The sequence below is a fragment of the Corvus brachyrhynchos genome, unplaced genomic scaffold (assembly GCF_000691975.1).
Source record: "Corvus brachyrhynchos isolate BGI_N302 unplaced genomic scaffold, ASM69197v1 scaffold32, whole genome shotgun sequence".
Lineage (NCBI taxonomy): Eukaryota > Metazoa > Chordata > Aves > Passeriformes > Corvidae > Corvus > Corvus brachyrhynchos.
Genome location: NW_008237919.1, coordinates 11,385,889 through 11,413,855, shown reverse-complemented (window position 1 = coordinate 11,413,855; position 27,967 = coordinate 11,385,889). Strand labels below are relative to the sequence as shown.

Here is a 27,967-nt window from a genome sequence, read left to right as displayed (position 1 = left end):
GGCGGTGGGGCGGGGGGGGCAGGTGTGCACGGCCCCGCTGGCGCCCCCTAGGGGCCGGGGGTGACCTCCGTGAGGGGAGTGGGCGGGACGGAGGGAACGGCCCGGGCCCGCGGGGGCCTGCGCTCGTCGCGGAGGGTTAAAGCAGGGAAACATTGCTTCTGGTCAAGGGCAGGCGAGGACAGGGCTGTTAAACTGAGTGTTTTGTTGCCGTGAAAAACACAAGGAAGTTAATAATTCTGTGTTTAACGATATGCAGTAACAAAGGCACCGGATTGCACAATTGAAAATGAGAAAATGAAAGATATGCCAGATGATTATCCAGCAATTTTCATTCATGGGGCATGCACTGCTCCAAATTGTGAACCTCCCTAATGTATATCATAATCAAAGACTGAACTCTACACACTAGATTTCTAAAACGAGGCCATGTATAGAGCTATAAAAGGACTCACTTGCTAAGAAGAGGTGTTTTTCCAGCCCCAGTAGTTTGATAAAGAGTGATTACTACTATGTCTCATCTGGGCTTGCCCTAAGGCATCCCCACTGCCACCCTGACACAAGCACGGTACTTAATGCACTTGAAGTCCTGGTCTGTACTGTTCTGTGAGTCCTATGTCTTTAAAGGCAATAGGCAAAGTGTTATAAAGCTGCCATAAATAAGACTCCATTTCACCGCTGGTCTGATTACAGTGCCAAAGAATATGCTTCAAATGACAGCAGTATTGGCTGGACCATGTACTTTCCTTGCTGTTACTGCAGCTGAACTGAGCCGTGTGCTGCACGGTGAGAAACATGAGCAAAAAACTAAGGTAAACAAGACCTTGTCCCATTCATCAGTTAAGGAATCTAGGCCGCATTCCAGTCAATAATTGAAACTTTAATTATCCTGACAGCTTTCCACTGAATGTGAAAGAATCCTGTTTGGCCAGTCCTGCAGGACGTAGCCACAGACAAATAATGTTCTTTGTGGCACATTCCCCATGGCATCCACCAAGCGAGAAGTTAATTGAGAGCAAAATAATACGACAAAGACGATGTCAGAAGGCAAATGTATCAATGCCGTTCGTCATAAAGTAAATACAGTACCTATAAATACTAATATCTTCTAAATTACTTTCCAGTATGTAAATCTACGCTGACTACAATGGGGTTTAGGCAGAAAAAATGGCTACAGAACATCATCATCAATAGCTTTTCTGGAAGCAATCTGAAAACCAGGAAACCAAAGTGCAAAAAATGGAATATTCAAACAGCAGTATAACTTGAAATTGGTTGTAAAAAACCCAAAAGAGCAGAGATGTTCAGTTCAAGGAGCTCAAACTTTAAATTATTTAATTTGCTAATATTGACATGAAATAGAATCCAGATGGTGCTATCAGAATACAGGTTTGACAAATTAGAAGATGCATCAGAAAGTTTATTAAAAACAGGGTTGCAAAAGAGACATGACAAGTGGAATCAGAAGTTGAAAACAACCTATTAAGACATAGTAAACCAACAAGAGTCTATAATTAGGATCTGTAATCCTATAGTTCTTAATCCTGTACAATGACTGTGCTTGGCATGACAATCTGCTGTCTTAACCAGATTAGACATCCTGCATTTCAAGAAATAAAAGCAATACAGTTCCAAAGACATTTGACTGTGCTAAAATTAATCACCAACAGATTTATTTTGTCAAAGTACTCCTGTATTTTGCTGTGTGTAATACTTTAAAGAGTCAGGCAGCAACAAACCACAGAAAGCATCATTTACATGGTTAAAATTAAAAGCTAAAATAAATTGAATCAATAAATTGAATTGAATCTAGAGTAATAAATAAGAGAAAGGAACATTTTGCGAGGGGCAGGGGGAGAAGAAAAATATATTTGCTCCTTTAAAAGGCCTTTGCTCCTTCCTGAGCTGCACATCAGTGTAAGGGCAGAGCTACTCCTCCAGGCATCATGAACTGAGAGCCAAGGTCACCAATGAGGGCACAGTCAAGAGCAGGGCCTGGTGGCAATAGCAACCAGCTTTGTCATATACCAGTGACCATCACTCAAGGTGAGATGTCAAATCAAGTCCAGGATCCATTCAGGGAGTCTTGTCAGGAAGAGCAAGAGGCAGTACTGGAGACATACATGTATGACCTATGTGCAGACCTACACCTGTAATGTAGGTCTGAGGCTCATGCGAGGAAGGATCGTCCAACACAGACTCACACAAGACAAAGTACAGTTTGTCTGTTTGCTCTGAGCTCCCTAGTGTGGTTAAATGGCCCAGATCAGAAATTCCCGTTCTCCAGCTAGATAGAACACTGAATAGTACCTTGGCACAGACCTGGCTGGAGCAATCTGTATACTAAAAACTGAGTCTCACTTGCATAGCTTCTCTCCAGTCATACTGATGCAAGGTGTGATAAAAATCCTTGCAAACAGTACCTGCACTGCACAGAGCCCCCCTGAGCTGCAGCTCTGTCTGTCAATGTCTTCTGTCACATTTGAACCATCTGTCTGAGAGATTGTATCTTCAAATGTGGTTGGTTGCTTTCCTAATAGTTCACTCAACCTAAGAAACCTGTTTCAGGGAGGAGAAAACAGAAGAGACAAGGCTGTTTCACAGAAGGTAGTACCAGGCCATGGCAGGCCTCTCTGTTGAAGGCGAGAATGGCTGCTGGACTTTAAAAAAATCAAGTGCATAATTTTTCTTTGATCTGAATTTAGTTAAAGTTTCTCATTTCTACACGGAAGCATGAATACCAGCTAATGTAATTTTCCCCCCTACAGGTTGGGAGGAATAAAAGAATGAGATGGTTGTTTTCTTTGAAGAAGATGTTCAAGTGTTTGGTAGGGGAGGATGTCCCAACAATTTCATGGATAAATAAAGCAAATAAACTTTGAAATCTCATTTTCTACTTGCCTGTGGTACTTCTTACTTGTTTATTTTAATAATTTTTTTTATATTGAATAAACTGTAATTATTACCTGCCTTTTTGTGAAGATATTATAAAACAATAAACTCAAGAAAACCAAGGGATGAATCTATTAATAGTAGTCACACATGCGTTGAAACCCCAGAGTACAGTGAAAAAAACCAAATAATGATCCGCTATATACAAAAAAAGTTAGAGAGACTATAAATTTTATCTATTTTAGAAGTTTCCTCTCCCTTCTACTAGCTCAGTTGAACCAGTGCTAGCAATATTGGGAACTGTATTTCCCCATGCAGGCATATTTCTTCAATGTTCAGCTAAGCAAATGTTCAGGAAAGCAAATCCAATCAGTAAATTGGCATAAATAAGCTTCCAGCTTATTGGAGCCCTAAAACCAATCTCTATGCTGCCCTCCTTCTTCAACTAATAGAATGTTAAAACCGGTGAGGTCTGTGTTATTTTTCAAATCTACACACTAAAAAAAGGCCCAGAATAACAGAAGATAAGCAGGATTGATATTAACTGCTCCTGAAGCTCTTTCTCAAAACTTCCAACTGTGAAAGACAGAACAGCCGCCCTAAACAGCGCATTCCAGCGCTGAACTAACCTTGGAGTTACAAATGTCTTCCAAAGTCTAACCTCATCTCCCTTGCTGCAGTGTAGAAGAGGTAATGAGCTTATCTTAGTGGATACCGGAAGCAGCAATCTTCAGGGCATTTGATAGCATCATCTATACACTCAATTTTGTCAAAGAATAAACAATTATTTTAAACTTTCCTCATAGGTGATGTTTTTTAGATCCCCAATTGTTTTTATTGTTCTCTCTGGGTTTCTTCTTGTGAGTCTTTATCAGAACAGTGCTCAGTTCCAGGCACATCACTCCAGATGAGGTCTGACCAGCACTGACTTTAAAATATCACACATCTGCTTATACATCCCACCAAAGATCCTTTGCTTTTTCTCTTATGGGAGCAGAATGCTGCTTCACCAGTCCTTCTTCAGCTTGTGTACAACCTCACTTGTGAATTTTCTTCTGTGTCCATTTATTCTTACTGAATTCTAATCTTGTTCTGAAAAAAAAATGTTTAAGACCCTTGATATCTTGCAGATTTGGTAAGAGCATTGTCTATTCCATCAGCCAAGTCATTAATTAAAGTACTGTATGTCATCAGATCCAGAATGATCCTCTGACCTGAGATGCTCTTGTTGAAAAATTTACCTTCTAAAACCATGGTTTGAGTGGGGTTTTCATACCCATCTTGTATTGTTTTTACAATAGCTTATGCTGGACAGCATGCCCCTCCCTTTCTTATGAGATGTCACAGGAGGGAATTTCAAAAGCCTTACCACGCTCTGTCTGTATTGCATATATTAATTCTTTCCTATTTGTCTTCAAAAGATATGCTCAAATCACGAAACAAATACATTGCAGCATCAAAACCTCAAACTGTTTCATAGTCTTCACCTCTGTTATCAATGTTATTACCTCTGTTGTCCATGCACTAAATCAATGTCAGAAACGAGCTTTAAATTATTTCCAAAAAAGAGAATGCTCATTGAAGTCCTGTATTCATTAATTGAAAGTCAAGGCTTGAATACTAAAAAATATAAACTTGGCAAATAAATTCCTTTTATGCACAGCATATATCTATACACAACCTGTAGAACTTACTGGCACAATATTAAAAAAATGGTACACTCTTTACTGATTTAAAAAAAATGAAAACAACACTATTTCATAAATACACAGAACACAGCCTAACCAGGGAAGATACAAATTAATGAAGAATATGAATTCTTTGTTAACTATTAAAATGACAAGCATTAAAAAGAAATTTTCCCTTCAAGCGTGATAGATTACAATTGTTTGCTTTGACCGTAAGATTGATTCTGCAAACAAGCTGCCCAACTAGACCGATTCTACTGTTGAATATGAAATAAATAATGCCTCTAGATTGTTTTGGAGGTACTTATAAATGTAACAATACCAAGTGGAAGAAACATAAAAACTGAAACGGCCTTACCAACTTATGTAAGGACTGACATGTGGCTTCGTTTATCTTTAGAAGCAAGCCAGGAATGGATCCAGAGTGCGATTAAAAATAGTACAACATGTTCATCCCTAGCTGGAAAACAGCAGAGATACCAAACCTGAACTCAGAAAACAGAAAATAAAAATACAAAATACATTTTCACATGAAAGTTAACTCTCCAAAAATCCAAACAAACTTTGTAGCCCTGACAAATCTGTTGTTGAAACTCAAGAATTCTTTTACTTGATGAGACTCCAAAAACAGCTCCACCAAATACCAAAAATAAAACCAGTGAAAGGCATCACGTGAGAATTCAGGAATCCTGGGTTTTATTCACAAGCCTGCTTTGGACCTGGGTACCTTCCCTGTACCCTAATTTTTCCATCTCTAAATGAAATCCATGAAACTTCTTCCTCCTTCCCCATAACATGTACAAAAATGATGAAGTTTAAATAAATAATTTTTCAAAGGTCTTCATTCTTTCAGACTGAAGTTGCTATGAAAATGGAATGTATGGCTTTAATGGGCTATTTTTTCTTTATTTTTGCTCAGTGATGCAGAGATTCAAAATCAGACTTCAGTCAAGCCTACCAGTTATTGCTGAGTTCTGCCCTATAAGGTTAAGCTGATCTTATGGAGAAGTTTTTACAGGTACCAGGCATTTCCCTGTGTGATAGAAATACCGTTTTGTTCACCTTCTGTTTAGCGTTACCTAGTTGCTACAGGCATCACTCCACTGGGCATAGGAATGCCTCCCAGTTTAGAGTGGCCTTTTCTTCTTGTCTTCTTCTGTCTTCTCCAGATCAGCACACTCATGATGGCAAGTTCAGCGCAGCAGAGAGGCATTTCTGAAAAGTAATCTGAATTCTTTACTCAGTTGCATAGATGGTAAAAAATGCTTAAGTAGTATTGAAACCAGAGCAGTTTCAGTTGCACAAAAGAGAGGGATTACTGTTATGCTTCCCAAAGTGACCTTAAAAGTGCTAGGCCTCCCAGGAGTCTAGTCTCCAGTATCATATACATCTCTGTTACCTTGATTGGAAATGTTCTCTCACACTCACCGTGGTAGGAAACATTTTCTGTCACCTCATTAAAATAGTCAAAGCATGGATTTACCCAGAGGAGAGTGAAGGATAAATTCCCCAGCTAGCATCATTCAATGCCTGGGCATGTTCTGGGCCACGCACTGGCTCAGCAGCAGCACAGCAAGCAGAAGGTTTGTTTCATCTGCTCTTGGCTAACAGATTGAACCTCATGTCTGGGGGAACAATGAGACTTTACATGCTGTTCAGGCATTTTTTTCTAAGTGAAAAGTTGCAGAGAGCAGAGAATGAGAGGGTTTGTTGAAATTCAGGTGGAAATTACCAGGCTCGTTATTCATAGAAAAGGTTTGTTGTTTATCTCTGTCGGTTCACCAAACTCAGTGCTCTTTTTCCTGCATGCTACTTGCTCTTTTCACACTCCTTTTGTTTTTTCTCCTCTTAAGCAATATCTGAAAAGTGGACAAATGAAGTTCTAAGGGAAATGTATAGCATTGAAGTATGCAAGAGAATAAAGCCAGAGTTAGCTTTAATACAGGACTGGTAGGACCACCTGGCTGATGGAGTAAAGTCCTCAGTTTTATCCTTTTCGCGTGTGTATTACTGCTACTTTGAATACCAGAATGTATTATTAGGGTTCTTTGAGTTAAAACTAGTTAAATAAGAAAAAACTCATGTGAGTTGTTCCCTTTAAAAAAAGGAAATTAATGGTGGTTAGCCAATTCAATGTAATCCTTTTTTAGCACAAATACCAATAATCCTATTCTCACAAATACAGCAACAACAACTATTCCAAATTCTTTCCAGACAATAACTAACTCAAAAGAACTCACCTTTTCTAGACATATTTCCCTGGAAATGCTCTTCTGTTCTTAGTTGCTATCTTTTTCTTGGAATCTCTTCTGTCTTATCTTTCCCTTTGTCTCTCATACAAGTAGAGACTCCAACAAACCTCTCTGCCCAAGAGACAACTCAAGAAAATCCTCCATCCTTACAGTCCTGTTTGCATTTGCTGGTACCATGAGTCTAAATTTTGGGTTGAGGTCCCCCTTAATTTGAATAGAGATAATGAAGGGTGTACTTTCTCCCACCAGTTGCAGCATGGTTTAATCATGCCTCTAGCAGTGTTATATATGGTGAATTGCTCCACAGTTTTGTATCACTCATCACTGCATGGTGTTATTATCTAAAGTAGTGCACTAATCTGGATCATCATTCTTGTAGGTGGATTTTCATAGACACAAACCAAAATATAATCAAATGAAGAATTTCTCCAAATAAGCAAAGCTGTCCTTATAAATTGTAAAGTGGGAGAAACAGAATGGCTCAGTTGTAGTGTTATGTGTACTGTCCATTTTTACACACTATTTTTATTGTTGTTGTTGTTGTTATTATATTTCCATACAGGGCACAGGGGTCATCATTTGCTATTCTGAGATGTAACATCCCTCACTGAAAACCTAGGACATTAAGCTATAAAGAGCATGAATTTATGAGGCTTCCAGTGATACCTCAAAAATCTTGACTGAGAGCACAAACATGCCTGTTGTGCAAGCAAAGATGCATTATTAACTCTAATACAGATGAATATTTTTTGGTGTAAAATAAACATTTAAATGGGAGAAAATATTTGTCTTTCTCTAATTTAACTCCCTAAGAAGTGCAGGAGACATTAGTATATATTATGAAGCACAGACTATCAATATTCTTCAATGTCAAGAACAATACAAAATTTTGTTAGTATGACTTATTCTTTAAAAAGGTAAGAAATTACAGTTTTGCAGCATCTGCATGTAAAAAAAGAGAATTATAATGCAAATGGTTGTGCAATCAGCTGCATTTTTAGGTAAGTAAGGAAATGATCTAATATCTAACATTTGATAATGTGCAAGAAGTTTTGAAACTCTGGTCATATTGCAAAGCAGAATGATACTGACTTCAGAAAAGCCAGTCCATAGAGCAAAATCACGCACCACTCCTGTGATTGCCTTTTAAGCATTTAGCTTTCACTTAAGCTAGATAGCATATATTGAATAACCTACCCAGACTGTTTCAGATGAGCATGATAAGGAGCACTTTGGAGACATAAGTCATGAGAAAGCTCTCCCAGTCAATCTAGGCACTGGCTTTTGAATCTAGTTCCTGGACACCTTATTCCTGGATGCACTGTTGATCTGATCATCTGTCTGATAAGCCCCATGGTGACATTGTGTGTCTGTGCCTTTTGCCAATAAAAAGGATTGTTGAGGCTGATAAGAGTCACAGTAATAATAGTTCTAATAGCAAACTCAGCACTACTGCATAACAAATGATGTTTATTTCATTACAAGGAAGTTGCAAAGCATAGTGTTTCTGATTGCAGTTTTACAGTACTCAGAGAATTAATCTGTCAGGACAGCAGGCTTTATCCTGCAGACAAATTCATTTGTAATCCTCTCAAGTATTCTACCATGTGACTTCAGGAGATAAAAGAGCCTCCTTTAAAGTATATTTCCATAACCCACATTGAGTGATGCTAAGTACAGTGGTATCTCTCCCACTAGATTAACTTTTAATTATTGCAATTTCTCTCATGAAAGAGACTGCTAGATAGCACAGCAAGTCTCTACACATTCATTCTATGGGCAGAGGACATTTTATGTTAATTTACTGATTTATTTGAGACAGGAATTCCAGCAGCAAGTGACAGTAAGTAGGAAAGTATAACAAAACTCAATTTATTCTCATCTGAGAAAATCTGACAGCAGGTTCTTCAATACTGCTCTCTTCCCAACACTTAAATTATTCACTTCCTTCCAATAAGAAAGTTCTTTCATGTTGTTCAGACCACATTTTAACGTATTTTATGGCATTTCTTTGGATATTGGCATTATGTGTTGTTGTTACAGATACTGAAGTGCTTGTTTGAAGCTTCAATAGCACACAATATGTAATAATGTCTCTTCCAGAAATCTCCCAGTATAAATGGGCCCAAAAATCCAGAGGAAAGAGAAGCTGGAAGCATAAATATATTAAATAACTTTTATTTGATGGATTTCTACTATCTGTTGCACTGAGCTGTCTTGTTAAACACCCATGGATGACACTAGCAGAAACCTGTCTTGTTACATCATGCTCTGGTTTTGTCTCTCATGTGTGTTCAAAGTACATCAAGAGAAAATGAATGCAAAATACACCATTATTGGTGATCATTAGTAGAACTGCATATAGAAAGGAACTTCTGAAAACTGTTTTTGTAGATGAAACCACATTTCCCTAGAAGGAAACAGAGGAAGAGAGGTAAAAACATTGCCTATCTTTGGAAATATCTGACAAGGAATTAGGGACACCTTAGTAGTAAAAAAAGGAGTACTTCCTACAGAACCAGTCACAATGGAGCTACACAGCTGGAAACCTGTATTTATTTCTGCTTCTGAAAACATAGGAGCTCTAAATCTCATGTCTTCTGCAAAACAGCTCAGAGCCAGTAGAACAATCTCAGCCGCTCCAATCTGCAGGAAAACTGAAGAGCCACCAGGAAAACCACCTGATACCCACTGACACACAGAGGTGCTATTATTTACTGCTCAGTGAGACCAGTAAATGATTATTCTCAGCAAAGAAAAATGTTTTAGCTCTAAGTAATTATTTTACCAATGACCTTAAAATATCCCTGTTGTTAAGAATTTTCCCTTCACAGGGCAGTCTCCGTAATAGGATCAGGCAGTATGTTTCTTCATGCCAAGTCACTGAATGCTAAAATGATTTGTCATCTTTTGCCACAGGCCACTGCCTGACACACACATGCCAAAGTCTAATATCTCGCCTGCTTTGACATCAAAGTGTCTTCCTTCGGCCATTAACAACAAGAAGAAAGGCAGACAATGGCAGAAACTTCCATTCTTTCTGAGAGAGTTTTAATTGAATAAGTGGCCTCAAATAGTTTAATGGGACTAAGGCAGGGGGGAAAACCTTTCATCATAAAATGAATTAAATCTATAAATCTTGCTTATTCTCTTACCCTGCATTTTTTTGAATTTATTTCACAGTCACATTATTTCATTCTCTGTTGAAGTTTATGACAACATTATGTGATATCTCCTGGGCTTTCACAGTCTATCACCTTTTACAGCTCACTCTTAATGCCCTGTGTCATAAACGACAGAGTGCATCTCATTTTACAAAGGGGAAGAGGGAAAGAAGTCCTATGTAAAAACTCCAGTTGCAAAGGGTTTTCACATGCTGAAATATACAATTGTGAATAGGTCCACTGAGACTTTTGGTAGCAGCAGCTCTGCCTGTTTTGAGGCATGAGTGATTTCTACAGCATACCCCAGAGACCTGATTTCCCAAATCAAATTAGCAAAGCAGAAATGCAGCAACATCTGTGCTCCAGGGTGGGATCAAGGTGCAGATGGAGCACATATTCAGGTTTGGTGGGGTTGTCTCTGGTCTTCCTATTTAGATGTATTTATTCAGTGCTATTCACTGGTGTGTCTTCACAGGACCGTGCTAGAGACATAACACTTTTCAAGAGAAGTTGCAGAACAAAATGCTCTCTTCTTGTCCATCCCATTTTGGAGGAAATAAAATGCAAAAAACTGTATGTGCCAGCCAAAACCATTGCAAGATTCTTCATTCAAATGAAAGAGGTCCTTCCGATGGCAAGTGGCGTTATAATTATAGACTAGAAAAGAGCAAGATCAGCAGCTGCTGCTGCTGCTGCTGCTTGCGTTTGTTCCCTGTGTAACTGACAGGACAGAGTACTTGGCAAAAACAGACTTCCAGAAGTGGAAAGACATTTTAACCCCTGTTCTTGTCAGTCCACTCCTCTTAGGGCTCAGCAGCAGCAACCCCTTGCTTCAGGTTAAGGGAAGAGCAAGGTGATTATTGCGGATCTGAAGGGGACTTGGTTTAGGACGTCTGAGAAAGAGGAAGGGTCCAGGATTTGCCTTCGGGCTTGGATTGCTGAATCAAAATAGCAGGTCAGTGAATACAACATAAGCTTAATATATTTTTATAGCTGGCTTAACTCAAATCTCTCTCACTCACTTTCTCTTCTATGCCATAAACTAAAAAATAAGGTAAACAATGATAAGGGGTAGGTCTGCCTTGAGGTACTATTTATTTATACATTCTGTAATGTGCCTTTCGTGGTCAGTTAGGAAACACTGATAGCTGTTATTTTTTACTGTGGTTTCTCTCTGAATCCTAATGCATCCTGAAATTCTCAGCCAGGCAAAAATCCCATTTACAGTTGGGTTCGATATTAATGGAGAGGACACACTTATATTTTAGCTGTTTATGCCTTAAGTCTTTTGATGATCTTAGCAAAAGTGGAGTAATATATAACTCAGATTTCAGTCTGTGCTTGAGAAAGTTTCAGAAAGGAAATAAACACTGAGTAAAAAAAAAGCAGCATCGTAGATATGAGTCAAGGTCTCTACAGGCATCAAATGGGCATAACTTATGTCCTCAAAACTCACAAATCCATACCAGCAAAAAGCCTAGCCCTATATCTGCTGATGAATTTAAGGGCAATGTGATTAATAGGAACGTTTTTCATGACACCGGTGCCTGTAGTATCTGATCTAATGTACTCTGTCCTTCTTCTGCCCTGGCCAAAAGAGTGCTCAGGAAGGAATGTGCTGGGGGGCATCATTATGCTTTGCTCTTCCTGTCTGTCTCAATTTTAGCTTTTTAATTTCCTGTAGCCATAAGTAATGTAGGAAGGACTCTCTGCCAACGTGCTCCCCGTGAGCCAAGGGCTTGGGACCCACCGTGCAACAGCCAGAGTCAGTGCAAGGCTTTACACCAAAACTTGTCGTTGCAAAGGGAGGCCATACCTAAATGGTTGTAGTTGTTCTCAGAGAAAAAAACCACAAATGCAGATATAAATTTGTGTTTGTTGTCTTGAGAAATCTAACCAGACAAACACATAGCTGTCTTTCATAGCTTTGTATAGGCTAAATTGTTCTATAATCACCTAATCTGACCTAATGTATATTTTAAGACATTGAATTACATTATCCTGAAGTCCCTATATGAACCCAATGGTAAATGTTAGGGAAAGCATTTGCTTAGCAGGAAGATAAAACAGAGTGTACCACAGGCAAGGCAAGGCAAAGAAACGAAGGCACCAAAACCTAAAATTGCTGTAACAGTCCCACTTTTCTTTGCCCCATTTCAGAGGCAGAAAGAAAAAAGCAGGGGCAGCCAGTATCTTCCAAGAGTTTCTGTTCAGAGTCAAGGGCATTAAGTCCTAAGGGATGGCTGGAGTGTGATTAAGTGAAATATAATTGCTAGAATCAAGCAGACAAATTGCATTTCATGGATAAAACTCTCTTCTCCCAGTCTAATGTATGGGGAAATATTCTTAATCCTGATTCCTGTTATCACCACAGCTCTCCATTTGTGGCCAAAGCCCGTCCACTAGGCCTTGCAAGACAGGATTTGCTTCAGGTCTGTAGAGAAGGTAGACCCATTTTGTCCAGCTTAACTACTGGCTACTTAGTTTCTGGCTCTTTGCAGTCTCAGACACCTGGGAGGAATGAATCCTTCCTGAACCTCCTATGCAGAAACCAAGGGTCATGGTTTTGACACTAATCACTGCCTTCCTGCAGCGCTGCAGATTCTGCGAAGGTGCTGCAAGCAATCTTTTTTCATCTATGGCCCACAACACAAGAGACCTCATAGAAAGTTTAACAGATGCCCAGATACCAGGGAAGACCAGCAGAGCCCCTCAGCCCCTGTATGTCTCAGTTATGTGAATTTTTCCTGAAGGTCATCTTCTGTCCTACAATTTGCCCTCAGCTTAAAGATCCTAAACAAGAGGGTGACTATCCAGTCCCCTGTTCTGATATTTGGCTGCCCCCACAGTTAGCAATGTATGTTTTGTTTCATCCTGCATTTGTCTAACTTCACCCTCTCGTTTGTGGCCCTGTGTTGTGCTGAGGGTCTGGGTTCTTGCCAGGCTATAAACCCTCCCATTATCAGACATCTTTTCTAGATCTAAGTCCCTACATTCAGTCATTCCTACTGGAGATTTCCATTACAAAGTGGATATTAATGGGGAGATAGAGACACACTTGTTGGTGATATGGCTTAAACACATACTCCACAGCATCAATGTGCAAAGTCTAAAGGCTCCTACAGCAATTCCAGGAAGCACAGTGTATTTTTAAGCATTTTTTTTACCCCATTCCTCCCCTATAGCCTACCCACAGATTTCTTTCATCGTTTATAAAGCCCCACTCTGCTGGAGAACGGAATCTTTGCCTCCATTTTCTTAAGCACTGCGTCCTGACCACAAGCTTTTTAGCAGACAGGACTGCATTTCCATGCCAGTCTGACAGGTTGGCTCTTGCATTGAACTTCTTGGAGTACAACAATGACAACAAAAAATTTAAAGGTCTGTGCCAAGGCTCAGGAAAAGAAAAACTATCATTTGGATTCTAAACACCAAAACCCATACTTCTTTAAAAAAAAACAAACCTAAAATAATCTTCAGGCCCATGCTGGCAAATATTGAGTAGTCATTCTGCAGAGGAAAAGAGACAGTATGTCAGCAGTACAAGGCTTATGGTGTCTTTTCCCTGCTGATTTCCTTGGTGACTACAATAAGAAGTGGCACTTTTACAGCTGAATTTTAATGGCTTACTTTATGCTCTGCATCAGAGACACAGCCAAGATGCACAAAATACTACCAAGTTATCTATTAACTAGGAGTTCAGATTTTTCTCCTCCCTCCCTCCAATAAATTTGCTACAGTGGCATCACAAAAATATAGACAAGAATCATATTTGTGATACACAGTAACTTTCTTGAGATTTTGAGCTTGTCTTAATTACTCTCTTTCTTGCATGCTGTATAAAACTTCTTCCATCCACATTTGGAGTTAGGATTTGTGTTGTAAGCACACAGAATTTCCTGTAGCATTTCCCTACGCTGGGTAAGCAAGTACCAAACCCAGCACAATTTACCTGTGTATTTTCAGTAGTACTTTAATTACACTGTGTCTCACCCTACCTACCCAAGAAGCCCTATGGCTTGTTTTGCATGGCCATGCAATGCTGAAGTCTTGACGAGTAAGTCTAGCTGCCAAGGAGAGAAATAACAGCATTCCTCAGCTGATTTCAGCTGCTGTCGTAACTGTTAATGAAAGAGGCAGTCTCCAAATCTCATTTGGTTTTGAAATGATTATAATTACTATAGCCAGCTAAAAATACTGGCTGGAGATGTACATGCATTTGTGGAATTTAGCTTTACTTCTCTTACCAAGAAGCTGAAAAGTTTTGAAAAAAAATTTTAAACAAATTTGCTTCCCATTCTTCATTCACGCTAAAGTGGAGCAAACTGAGAGTAAGCAGAGATTTCAGAGGTGTAACATGTCCCTGCCACTGCCACCCAGGAAGGTGGCCACATTCAGTGCTAACTGCTGGGTTTGGGTGGTCATTGATGCAAAGCCCAAATACAGCCTTGCATCAGTCGATCTCAACAGGGCTTGCAAGATTTTCATTTTTTCCCCCCCTTTCTATATATATATGAATACAAACACCATGTATTTGTGTACACATTCAATTATATATTTAAATTTACATGTATATCCATGTATCTATCTATACAAGGGTACATTCAGGTTAGGATATGCTGTCTAAAATGTTGTTGGTGTCCTGCTTCTCTTCTACCGTTTCTAGGCCCAGCCTACCAAGACGATGACAGTCACTTATTCCAGCAAAGTAGCAAATGCCACTTTCTTTGGATTTCACAGATTACTCCTAAGGTGGAAAGGCAGCATCTACAAATTGCTGTACAGAGAATTTATTGTTTTTGCTACTCTTTACACAGCGACACATCTCATTAAATGTTATACTGAAATTTCAGACCTCCTTGTGTTAGGCTGATGAATGATGGGGGGAGGTTACTATTTACTTATTGTCTTTTCCTTGAACATTTTCTAACGTGCTTACCTTTCCATGTTTACTTTAAGGTTCCAGAGGAAGTACCTAAGGTGTCAATACTGTTTATCATATTCAGCTGATTGCACTTTTAGCCTAGCATTGAGCAACCGTCCCACTGAAGTTAGACTAAATAAAAACTCAAAGCTAGCCTAGGTTATACAGCTTTTGTCATTCTGACATTGTGACATGAGCATGCCTCCCTGCTTTAGGTCATAGGTATAGACCTTTTGTTCTCCCTGCAGAACTCTGTTTTGGTTGCTTGGTGGGAATATAACAACCTTGAGAGGTAATAATTTTAGAGTGAAGTTATATAGCCAGAAAAAGCAAAGTTTTGCTTAAAGCAAGGAAGGCATGCAAACTTGATTTTTAAGCTTGCAGAGAACCAAGGAAAACTGCCTGGAAGCCGGACGTGGTTATTATCTGTGTGTCATCCAGCACGCAGGAGGAACACAATAGAAGAAGAATTGCTTTTTCCACCAAGGTGTGAATTAAACACCTGTATGACAGATGCAATGCATCAATTAGTACAGTGAAACTTTTAATGGATGAAGTACATTACATAGAAGTATCAAAATTATGGTTCCATTCTTACCATGATCTGTAATTAGATCTCTGCTTTTTATTGGAAGCAAGGAGGAAATGAGCTTCAGTTTGTCTCTGATTAATCACTATTTTTTGTTCAGTAATCTATACCTGTAAACAAAGAAAGAAAATTATGGCATTAATATATAAAGAAATAACAGAATCTCACGGTTATTTAAATTAATCTAGTTTTACTGAAATGTCAGGCAATAGAAGACCATGGTAAATACACCACAGAAAGCTTTCTATATGTGCTCCAGTTCTTATTGCACAATTGTAAGCAAAACCCACCAAGTACTTGTTATATGTTCCTTTTATAAGAAATGAAAGAATAACTGTAATACCTACACAAATGAAAAAAAAATTATATTGAAGCTTGTATTTCACTAGGTATCTTTTCCCACGGGCAGAAGCTGCCATGGTCCATTTGCTATCATTTGGTGAATATTTTCCTCATTGCAAAATAAATACAGTTGTATTTTAATCTTGTGCAAAAGAAAAATTTCAGAGTAAGAATAAAAAAAACTGTTGCAGCAATGTAGCATTTTCAAATCGGAGGAATTATATTGGTAACTTTTTGCAATTCAAGCAGACCTGAACATTTCCATTAAGTACCACTCTGAAAAAGGAGAGTAAGCTCTACTTGAAGACTTAGACCTCTTTGGTCTGTATGGGACAGCAAACTGATTCTCCAGGCATATTGATCCAATTAGTAGTGCCAGTCAAATTAGTCCTGAGAGAACTAAAAAGACTAGGGAAAAATACTGTTGTCTCCTCCAGGCTCCTTAATACATGCTAAAGTGTTCAGCCTTTACCTTTAAGAATTTGCTTGAAGACATTAGCCAAAGTTGCTCCCCAGTGCACATATCTGATTATTTATACGTTTGCACTTAGTAGCTAGTGCCAGAATATTATGAAAGGACAGATAACATTTTATTTTTGCTGCAGATTTTTTCTTACAGGTAGCCAAAAACGGTTCTTTGAAAAATTATCAATTTACTGTGACAAATATGCTGAACAAATCCCAGTAACTTTTGTGCTTGGTAAGTACCAGTTAAATGTGAAATTATTCTCCAACTCTGTTCAGGCATTTTGTGAATGTTGGTGCATGGAAGTGTTTCAGAGCTGAGGGGCATGTGGGAGGTTAGAGGTTCACAATAAATCATCCGCTTCCAACAGGTCTCCTCAAGTTCAAGTTGCTTTTGTCACATCAACATTTATGCTCATGTTCTTAATATATATTCTTATATAGCGAAATAGATTTCCCTATATTTAGATCTAGACACATATATCTAGATCTAGATCGTGCCCACTAACACCGATACCTTGTACCTGATCTTTCGATGAACTAAATCCACCCTAAGTTTTACTACAGAAGAGGAAATTTGGAAGTTCGTGGGTATGAGATACTCAGCTGGAATGTACTGTTACACTGCAATGTCTATTAAATAATTAGTATTTATTGTATCCTGGGTTTTGGCATTGCTTATTGCATTTATTCTGGGAAATGTAGCAGCTTAGCTGTGTGAACAATAGTCTGCAAACTAAAATTAAAGTAACTGAAATCCTGATAGGCACTGGACGTTTTTTCCTTCTAACTCTCAGGTTTCTACGTTACTTTGGTGGTGAATCGCTGGTGGAACCAGTTTGTGAACTTGCCATGGCCGGATCGTCTGATGTTCCTCATCTCCAGCTGTGTCCAGGGCAGAGATGAGTATGGGCGCTTGCTAAGGAGGACTCTCATGCGTTATGTGAATTTAACATCTCTGCTGATCTTTCGCTCTGTGAGCACAGCTGTGTACAAAAGGTTCCCTACCATGGACCATGTGGTAGGAGCAGGTACTGGAGTTTGCCTCCCCACAATTGCTTTCCTTTCCCTCAGAGGTAGGGGCTCAGGGAGGGAAGGAGCCAGCCTCATTTTTCTTTCCTGTGGCCCCATGTGTGCCTCATACTAACCCACGTCAAAGCAATCATCTTTTAGTTAGTGACTTAAATGACGTAACCTTAAGAGTGCATCTCTAATGTTCTTAAAGTCTTCATCTAGCAACACTGTTGCAGAATTATTGAGGGATCAGGGGCATGGATCATTGATAGAATTACGGGATCAATAAAAGAACTATACAAGCAATAGGCCTGCAAGCAAAAGGCCTGTGTGTGAGAAAAACTCTGCATGAGAAAAATCCCTGTGAGAACCAAGCTGGGAACAAGAAGGGAGTCTTGAGAAGGTACAGCTGTGTAGATAAGACCGGGAGAGAAGGGAGGTGAACTCTGAATTCTTTTAATCATAACATAACTGTAGAAGCTTGCCAGTGTAAGTCCAATTATGTAGACCCAGAAATGCGCTTTGGTAAGTTTTGGGCCACTTAAGAGTTAACAAGCTGGTATGCTATATAAGTGCCTCTGGATTGCTAATAAACGGAGTTTGCTCTTATCAGCCACATTGGTTTTGGACTGCAATTTTCTCCCTCCGCCGGAGCCACCGGGCCTTTTTTCAATTCCAATACAACACCATAGAAATCAAACAAGTTTGGCACTCTTACATGAATCTGCTTTCAGACATCATGGAGGCAATAGGCCTGCCCCAAACACTCAGGTGTATGGAGCAGGTACAACATTCTCTAAAGCACAAAAAATAACAAAGTTGCGATATAGCATGATGCAGTAGGAAAGGTGACTTGTTATATGGCTCTGTCTCAATGTCTGGGCTATAACCTGGTCTGGTGTATCAGAGACTGATCTCTGAAGGCACTTCACAAGTACAGCTTTATCTCAATTTTTTTAAGTAGACTGTATTTTAAATAGATTGTACATTTTAAGTGTTGTGATTTACTCAAAAAAACCTTCAACCCTAAGGGTTTTTTATTTAAATTGAACACCTTACCTTAAACTTAGTTTTTCAAGGATAAATATACTAAGTATTAAGTATGTCTTTGTTTTCTGTTTCTTTCAATAACACAGTGAGTGTGATGATGGTGAAGAGAGTTCAGTCATGTAACACTTTGATTGTCTATCAAAGACTGGCTGCTCAGTATTTAAAGGCAAGGTGTGACACTGTGCCTTCTGACTGGCATGGTCAGTGTCAGAAGTAGAATACCAATGCAAAGATAATGGGGATCTGTTCCAAATAGAAGTCATGTTTTCTACTGAATGTCTTGAATTTCTTACAATTATTCCTTTGGCAGAAATTAGTAAGCAAAGTTGTAGCAAGTTAAAATATGCAGTGTGTATATACATATACACATTTCAAATATGTGTGAGAAGCTTTGGATATTAAAAAAAAAATTGCAGGCAGAATGCACCGATCTTACTGAAAAAAGAAAAAACCAAACCATTTTTGTTGGATTCATTGAATTTTAAAGCTCTCTTCCTTGTTGCTGTTCAACAAAACTGTTTACCTGAGCCTGTGAGAGGTCAAGGAAGCTTCTGTCACTCTCCCCAGCAATCTGCTTCTTCTGCACACTGGAAAATTACAACATTTCCAGGCAGCTAATCCAGCTCTGCCTCCCCATTGCTAAAGACAATCTGTTCCAAAGATACAGAATGTCACAGTGTTGTACCAAAATTGTAGACTGGAAAGCAAGTTTTGATTGTTGGTTTTTTTAACAGTGAAAAATCTTCTACTATAAAAAACTGTGTATATAAGTATTGATAGTGTAGTCAGCTCTGTATTTCAGTACATAATTTGTAACTTTTAATGCATATTGTGCTGCAGAATTTTTATTGATGCAGTACTGAGTGTTTGAGGGTATATTTTGCTCCTATTAACATCCAGTGACTTAGACAATACTCTGAAATCATTCCCTCCCTAGCTCCCTGTGGCATTGCATATCAGACTGCATGGGAGGGAAGCATTTAATATGAACATGAACAGCACAAATCTGATGCAGGACAGTCACCATTGAAACAACTTGTGACAATCTTGCATTTTTCTGTCAAACTGAGAACTGCCACAACATAACTATTGCTACATACTTCTTTTTTCAGCAAACGAACTGCTTAAATTCAAAGATCTTAAATTTAAGAACAGTGCCATGATAATCTAGTCTGACTCATCTGTAACACAAGGCACAAAAGGTTGCTAGCAGCATCCTCTATCACGCTGCAATTTCTGACTGAGCTATAATACCTTCTAGGAATATAATCAGCCCAGATTTAAAATTCAGATGGATATACTGGAGGCTACACTGCATCCTAGGTGAACAGACATTCACAACAGTGAACTTGCTGTTGAAGAGTGACATTTTATTCTCAGTCTGAACTTGCACAGTGTTATTTTGTATTCACTGGATTTTGTAATAGGTTTGAGTTATTTTTTTAATTAGAAGGAAACATAACTTTTCTCTCAATAGTTGCCTGTTAGCAGACTGCATAAAGGCTTGAATGAAACTCAGGAGCTTCACCAACTGTAGTCAAGACTGTAGTCTTGAGTGCTGGACCTTCCTTCTGACTCTTTTTCATGTTTTAACACTTTTTATGGAACTGTAGACAGTAGATGCATGTAGATTCACTCCTTTATGATGCTGAGTGCTGGGGCACATATGCCATGAGTGTCAAATGTCCAGCAGCCGTTCTGAGCCTAGCAATCCTGTTGGCTGCAATGTGCAAGAGGGAAGTTGGATGCTGAAGAACACATCTCTTAAAAAACAGAGTAAAGAGTGAGCAGCTGAGCAGAGAGCAGCCCAAAAGAGCTGATGGGAAGTGCTGAAGAGAAACATGAGGTGTGAGCTCAGCAACATGAATACCTACGGATGGCTGAAGTCTGCAGTCCCAAATCCTCTACTGGAAGGAGGCACCTAAATTAACCCTTTCCCACATAACACAGAACCAGAAAATGAAACGTCTATCTACTTGATCATTTTCCTTCTTCTCTTATCACTATACCAAAATATTTAGTGTGAATAACATGAACCAGTCTTGTCTCAAACCACTGAGTTTCAACAGGAGAACTGAATATTCTTTGAATCACTTAAGGGAGAGCATGAGTGATTTTTTTCCAGCCAGGCTTGTGTTCTCATCAATAATTTTCCTGTAAGATCTCTTTGGCTGACACTGTTCACATTAGTGTCCTTTGATTATTTATTGATTGCACTCCATGTCACTCTTCTCATCCTTTCACAAGGATTCAGTGCCCTGTCATTCCTTAGATCATCCTTTTCAAGATCTTGGCACAATATTTGACAAATATTTCCTGTTTTCTGGAGCTGCTCCAGTCTTCCAGTGCTTGTCAAAACCAGTGTACTTGTTTATAGAGTTTCTTGATTAATTCTTTGAATACTCCTAAATAAAAATAGCATGACCATATTAAGAAACCATGTAATTTTAATAGCTGAGGTTTGAAATCCTCCCCTGTATTTGATGGAATATAAGGTGTTTCTTTACCACTGCAATAACAGCGAGATATTCTCAACTGTATGTTGTCTGTATTGCCAGCAGTAAGAGCAATCCAGAATTAGTATTTTCTGCAATAAGAATACTAGGCATTATTAATATTCATCAAAGAGAATATTTAATCAATATTAACACAAAGACTTTAATGTCAATTTGAACTTTATAATTAAAAGCACCATACTTTGTTGGGCTTTCCTGAACAAAAAGTGCTCCGTTTCAGTGGAAAGTTGAACTGATCCTTGCTGTTCTTTGTCACCCCCTCAGGCTGTGTCTTTCCAGAGCCTCCAAGTGACTTGCATCCAGTGTTTACTCCAGATTCAATTTTTTGTTTTTCTATCTGTTGTTTCAGCCTGACAGAAACATCTTTTCCTGTCCTGTAATGAGCAGGCTGGCCAGACAAAAACTAAAGGCAGCCTGAAAGACTAACTTTCAGGAGTCAGGAGTCATGACTAGCAGGTTAATTTGTCTGGTTGCCTGATTATTTCTGTGAAGTTGATTATGAGAGATGGCTGTAAAATGCCCAGGAAACTTTTAAAAGCTTTATGTTATTCTGTTCTCAAATTCTATGATGCTGCATGAGTACTGTGTCTTGCTGCTGAATATTTCCTCTTCCACAGTATTTTCTGGCCAGTCCTTGCCTTCCTTCTCAGTAGTTACAGTATTTCATACCTCCTGTGTAGTGTTGTTCCAACTGTACAATAATGACATTTCCCTCAACAACAAAATATTTAAGATCACTGTGTTTAGCAAATCTCCTTTAACTTTATTCACATTTCTATGCAACACAACTGAGTTTCTATATATTTATTTGTCTGCTGCCTCATGTATCTTTAGCAATGTTAGCAATAATGGACATATCCTTAGTTACTAGTTGGAGTCTACTGTCAATTCCCTTACTGGATTTTCAGCATTCAAACTTGTAATTGATTGGCTGAGCTCTCTATTTTGAGGCTGTCATGTTACTAACTTTGTCCTGTTTCAGAGCTATGTCAACACAACAAAAGAAGCTTTATACCCAGCCTGATAGATGTCACAAACGTGAGCAAAAACTAAGATCCTCCAAACATGATGATTGCTCCAATATCAAAAAATCCAGGACTTGGAAAAAGGAAAATGTGAATTTTCTGAGGTTGTTTTTGTCAAAGCCTGGGTGGAAGGAGTACAGCAGAGCAGAGTTTTCTTCCCCAAGGGGGAGGAGGTGTTGCTTCAAAAGCCAGCTGCTCCCATGCCAGTCCCAGGCAGTGATTGGCTCTGGTGCAGGATTTGTCACACGCAGCCCTGGCTCCTGTGTTATGTGACCTTGGACTTGCTTGCAGCAGGGGGAAGCAGGGCTTCACGAGGCAGGGGAACTCTTCAGGAAACCTAATACCTTCCCAGCACCCCAGCAAGACAAGTTGCCAGGCGGAGAGCAGCTTCAGCCTGCAGCCCCACAGCATGTCACCTGGCCCAGTGTCCACTTAGCAGCGGGATTTCTGTGCATGATTCCCTCTTCATCTCTTTGCACGCCTTCATAACCCAAACGAAAACATGAAACAATCTGTCAGGAAAGTATTTCACTGGCAGAAGGCACACTCTCTGTTGGGCTCTGTTTCATGCGTGCACTTGTATCCTCTGTTGCTTGCTCACTGCTTTGCAGATTTAACAGAAAATGATCAGATTCAGGTCATGTAATTGCCCTTACAATGTATGTCGAAATGCTTCTGAAAGCCATCATTGCTGAAAAGTGATTGTATCTTGACTGATATATCCAGTTCCTTATTTTTCTGAAAGTAGAATAGGAAACTAGAGAGTAATTTGTACAATTCTCAGTATTCTATGCATCTACCATATGTCAGCAGTTACATATGAGAACACAGTGATAGCAAATTATTGCCTGTATTGGTAAAGAGGAATTTAACATAGGTAATTAATGCAAAAAGAAGTTGTTTCAAGAGAGACCTGTCCTGGAAAAAAAAAAAAACAAAAAGAGGAGGTTACTAGTTAGAATTATAAGTTGTGTTTAGCAGGATTCTATGCAAACATTACATCAACAGATAGAAACATATTCCAAATTTATAGTATCAATAGCACTGAAGGCACAGAATAAATGAAGGTTGTTTCCATTTTTTGGTAAACAGGTTTTATGACAAGATATGAAAGAAAACTTTTTGATGACCTTAAGTCTCCACACCTGAAATACTGGGTCCCATTTGTCTGGTTTGGAAATTTGGCATCGAAGGCACGAAAAGAGGGAAGAATTCGAGACAGTGTGGATCTGCAGACACTGATGAACGTAAGTAGCAAAAGTAAATCTACAAAAAACTAATCCAAAATTGCTATGTGGTAGCTTTTCACTTACATAATTGATTCTATTTAGTGTGCACAAGTCTCCTGTGTCATCTAAATGACCTTACTCAGGATTTATCCCACTTTTCTTTCTGTACCAATGTACACACAAAGCAGCGTTCCCTGGGATTTTTTTTTAATATGACTAAGAAGGTATTGAAAGAAGCAACAAATTGATGGGTAAAAAATTGTTGTAACATCACTGTAAATTCATACTTGTTCCATTGCTGAGAATATGAGAAATGAGAATAATTTGGCATTTTGAAGATTTTATTATCAGTTTCAGAGACAATAATCTCCCTGAATATTTCATTAAGTGGTAAAACATCCTTTTTATGATATAATATATTCTCTTTCATGTATCACTAGACTACGGATAAGATGGAAACAGAAGATGAATTGTGAAGAAATACAAAGTATACTAAGCACTCCAACTCCATAAACCAAGTCAATATTCAAATGGGGTGCTGGGTACAGTTATAGTATCAATTTATATAAACTATACTTTCTTTTCTCCCTGTCTTTTTATATGTGCAAAAATGAACTGTAACAAAATATTTATAATTCAGAATTGTACCCCACACAATTATATTTTGTTGTGGTTTCTTGCTGTTTGTGGCTTTTTTCCCCCTCTTAGGAGATGAATAAGTACCGGTCTTGGTGTAGTCTTTTGTTTGGTTATGACTGGGTTGGAATTCCACTGGTCTATACCCAGGTACTGAGCTATTATTCTGTAAAAAATTCAAAACACAATTTCCATAAAAGGGGGGGTTGGTACAAAACATTCATGGTATAAAACATTCATAGTCTTAACCAGAATCTCTGAGATATTGAGCATGGGTTCACTCATGCAGGATTGTGGAGGCCTGGCTAACTATTGAAGGCATATTTAATGCAGAGATGTTCGGAAGATCTTGCATAATTTGGAAGAGGGAAGCACTGAAATGTTTTTATGTTTGCTGAGTGTTCTTCCTGGTCATAATTATTCCTGTGGCCTCTGTATGTGCAATACCTCCTACAGATTTATAAATTATATGGCAAAAGGCAGTCAAAGGCCTTCGGGTATGTGTTGCCTTATGCATAAGACTGTATTATTCCATTATTTCAATGAAGTTCTGTTCTTTGCAGGTTGTTACTCTCGCAGTCTATACTTTTTTCTTTGCCTGCCTGATAGGGCGCCAATTTTTGGATACTGACCAAGGGTATCAGGGACATGACTTAGATATTTACATTCCAATCTTCACACTGCTGCAGTTCTTCTTCTACGCAGGATGGCTCAAGGTAAATTAGCTTTCTGGACAGGTGATGGGGGAACCCTCCCTGGGGGTCTGGTCAAGGTGTCAAGATATATGACACACATGGAAAATCACCAGTGAATACTGAAGTTACACCAGAGGTGAATTCAGCCTGAAGTATTCTGTAGTCATGTAGAAATATCATGCAATGCATTTTTAATTCCACCTGAGAGACTGTATGGTAGGAAATGGCCGTGAATATGAAAGAACCCATTTTAGTAGTACCAATGCAGCCACAACTCCCCAAGGGAGTATTACTCCCACAAAAATCAGGTCTCAGGACTTGAACTATAAAGTGACAGAAAAGAGATTAAAAAAAAACTTTCTCCCACTCCATCCTGCAATGAGAAAATATGGCTGCAGACCTGGCATCAGCTGAAAGGGACTGAATGATACTTTCCTCTTATGATCAAAGCCAGTAGTATCTGCTGTTAGCCTCATCAGATGCAGGTAATTAACGGTCCTCAGTTCCAGAGGGCTATGAAAGAGTGACAGACAATATTGGCTAGAACTCCGCTGCATAAAAATGTTCATTAAAAAGAAGAGTTATAGAGGAATTGGATGCTGTCCATCAGCCCATTGATGACTGCTAGGCTAACATATCACAATCAATCTGATAGTGGAGTTATTAAGCCACATACCTCAAGGTGGTTCTCTCCTCTGCAATAAACTAACTGGAAAACAGTTTCAAATAAAAAGCAAATTGTTACACTGGGGTCTATGCACATTAAGATTTCCTTTTGTGTTTATTAATCATGGCTGAAAACATACAGCTATCTTGTCTGTTAGAATATAAATTGAACAAAGTTGGCCAGTTTTAGAGACACCTTCCTGCAGCCAGCTCCAAAGGGCAGAGTAGAGAAGGCAGCACACCGAGCTGGCAGATTGTGAGGAAAAGTGAAGCACCTGCAGGACAAGCCCCTCTAGTCCTGTGTCCTAGGAAATCGGGGGAAAGGGATTTTGCTGCATAGGGACCAGCCTGAATGGGAGCGGAAGAGAGAGGAAGGGAGGCTGGTACAGTGAAGGTAGCAACTTCTCCTGGAGAAAAGTGAGGCTTTATCTCTAGGCAGTGTCTTCCAGGGTTATACTAGATGGTTAAAAACTGTAAGCTGTTCCTCTTGACTGCCCTGCTGGTGCTCCTGAGAGGAAATGGGTTTTCCTTCTTCAGCACCCAAGGATGTTAATAGCATCTCTTCCAGTTAGGCTCAGAGCTTTCAGCCAACTCCTGCCTGTGGCAGGTATGAGGTGCCATTGTAACTGAAAAATCTTCTGCATAAGGAAATGAAAGGGAGGAGAAGAAGTTTTAAAAAGCTAATTTAATATCAGCAGTGTTTCCTCAGACTGAAGGTTTGTCCAAACCTTCAGTGCCCCAAGTCAGGAAATTTTTGTCTTGAAGGTTACAGCCAGTTTCCGGCTGACTGTGTTGGACTTTGGCTGCCAGGCAGCAAAAAGGGCCCTGAGATATTGAGTTCCAGTAACTTGGCAATTCCTCAGAAATAATGGGTAAACTGAGCTCATTCCTTGGCCTCAAGCCTGGTCTGTTATTCCTATAATACAGGGCCAAAGTTTCCCATTACATGAGACATTTCTAAATCCCCATTTTCATTACAGGGGCAGATGGACTGTCCAAATACAGAGTTTAGCTGTCCAGCACTATATTCCTTTCTGGAGAATAAAGTCATGTCTCACATGCCAGGACCAGGTCAGCCAAAAAAAGGCCACCATTGTTGTTTACTCTGTCCCAGTCCTGTTCACATTTTTAAGCTGATGTGATAGGTTTTATGGTGGATTTTTGGGTGGTGATCTGCTGGTTTACATGAAGCTAATTCATGTCTTCCCTGGAAAGCCACAACACAGACTGTGTTCTGGTTCCTTCCTATTGCAGCTGTACCCAACATTTAATACCATGTCAATGAATGTGAGCAGAGGTGACCCATGTCTCCTTTCACTCCTCCCACCTTACAGGTGTTTTTGTAGTGTTAACCTACTCAGCCGTTCTTTTGTTGTGTGTCAGTGCTGGCCTGGGAAGTGGTGGCCTCGGACAGTCAGCAAGTGCTTATCCACAGATACAACCTAGAGGCATGTAGGAAAAATATCCAGGGAGCAACCACCTTACAGCTGTAAGTTATTTAGATCATAGCTGTCCACAGTGAGGTTAATGAACAGGAGTGTTTAATCATACAGTCGCTTTACCCATATGCACATTAAACCAAGGACCTGACTCCTGCTCCTGTGCATGGCCCTGATGACAACTAGGAAGGTTTGGAAGGGTTATCAAGAATGTGATCAGCTTCAAAACCAGGGACTAAAAATATAAACAGAAGGAGAAAAGCATGGAGGAGAAAGGAAATAGAGAAGCAGTCTGAATTTCCTAAAACTTCTTTTTTCTATTTAATATTTTTTTCCTCCCACAGCAGCTATGTGCTTACTCCCTGCAATGTACTTTAGTGATTGTGGGATGGGGGGCAGTCTTTGGGTTTTTTCCACTGGATGCGGGCAGCCAGAGAGGGTTCCCTTTACAGACTAGTTCCCAGACAAAGGTGCCTCACCATGAAGGTGTCTCAGCTCACTGTTTGATTGTGTCCTCCACAGGATGAACTTCTGCCCTGCAGTTTCAACCACTTCAGGTACAGAAACCCAAACCAGCAGGCTGAATTAAAGAACAGACTCGGATTCTGTCTCTTGGATTTGGCTAGCATGATGCACAGAGTTGACTTGAGTAAAGTTCTTTTGTAGGCTGCTTTTTCTCAAAAGCCTTGGAAGGTTGCCATCAGGGTTAACCCCGATAACGAAGCAGGGGCTGAGGGCTGAGGTGGAGAGATGAGCTCTACTCCCTCCAGCAGAGTCCAACTGCAAGGCTTGGGAATACTGACCCCACGGGCTGGTGGACTATTGCAGACAATAGTGCAATAACAGCCTCTAGCTGCTAAACCATTCATTTTAATGAGCCAAAGACAACATTAAGGAAAGGTAATGACTATTGTATGTGACAATTACCTTGGTCCAGACATACTTCAGTTCCCAGTAGGCCAGTGCTGATGATTATGATTGACAGCACCAGCGAGGCACAGAGATATGAATCTATAGTGAAAGCAAGCTGTTCCTTTGCTAGGCTGGCAGAACCATCACACAGAGCTCAAGCTATGATTGCAAGTGACAGGTGGGGAGAGAGGGAAAAATCCAATCCTACTTTCTCTGCAGCAGTAGTTCTGACATGACATTCCAACCTCTCTTCACTGTCTCATTTTCTTTCCAGGTCGCTGAACAACTCATTAATCCGTTTGGAGAAGATGATGATGATTTTGAAACAAACTGGTGCATCGATAGAAATTTACAGGTTGCTGTTGTTATTTCTACTTCCAGCTCTACTCTACCATACGTTATCATTACATCTAATACAATGTCATATATAGAGGAACAAATTAGGGCAACAAGTGTCAGCAAAACATACTCT

At 39.5% G+C, this 27,967-nt stretch overlaps 2 protein-coding genes across 5 annotated transcripts in view; one reads left to right on the top strand and one right to left on the bottom strand.

The window, feature by feature from the left end:
- Positions 1-17,758, bottom strand: part of RAB3IP (RAB3A interacting protein) — a 50,908-nt gene extending 33,150 nt beyond the window's left edge. For all 3 annotated transcript variants that reach the window (XM_017733227.1, XM_017733228.1, XM_017733229.1), the window contains exons 1-2: positions 17,752-17,758; positions 12,694-12,704 (exon numbers count right to left, since the gene is read on the bottom strand). The gene's annotated coding sequence lies outside the window, so the exon portion shown is untranslated. The remainder of the gene's footprint in view (positions 1-12,693; positions 12,705-17,751) is intronic.
- Positions 10,868-27,967, top strand: part of BEST3 (bestrophin 3) — a 25,412-nt gene continuing 8,312 nt past the window's right edge. Inside the window, exons 1-7 of one of the 2 annotated variants that reach the window (XM_017733226.1) lie at positions 10,868-10,948; positions 16,454-16,548; positions 17,111-17,344; positions 23,011-23,165; positions 23,856-23,933; positions 24,347-24,499; positions 27,770-27,850. In XM_017733226.1, coding sequence (XP_017588715.1) covers positions 17,182-17,344; positions 23,011-23,165; positions 23,856-23,933; positions 24,347-24,499; positions 27,770-27,850 — 630 coding nt within the window. In that variant the 5' untranslated portion in view covers positions 10,868-10,948; positions 16,454-16,548; positions 17,111-17,181. Of the gene's footprint in view, positions 10,949-14,803; positions 16,549-17,110; positions 17,345-23,010; positions 23,166-23,855; positions 23,934-24,346; positions 24,500-27,769; positions 27,851-27,967 lie in introns of those variants that run through there. The other variant, XM_017733225.1, reaches the window with a different exon arrangement.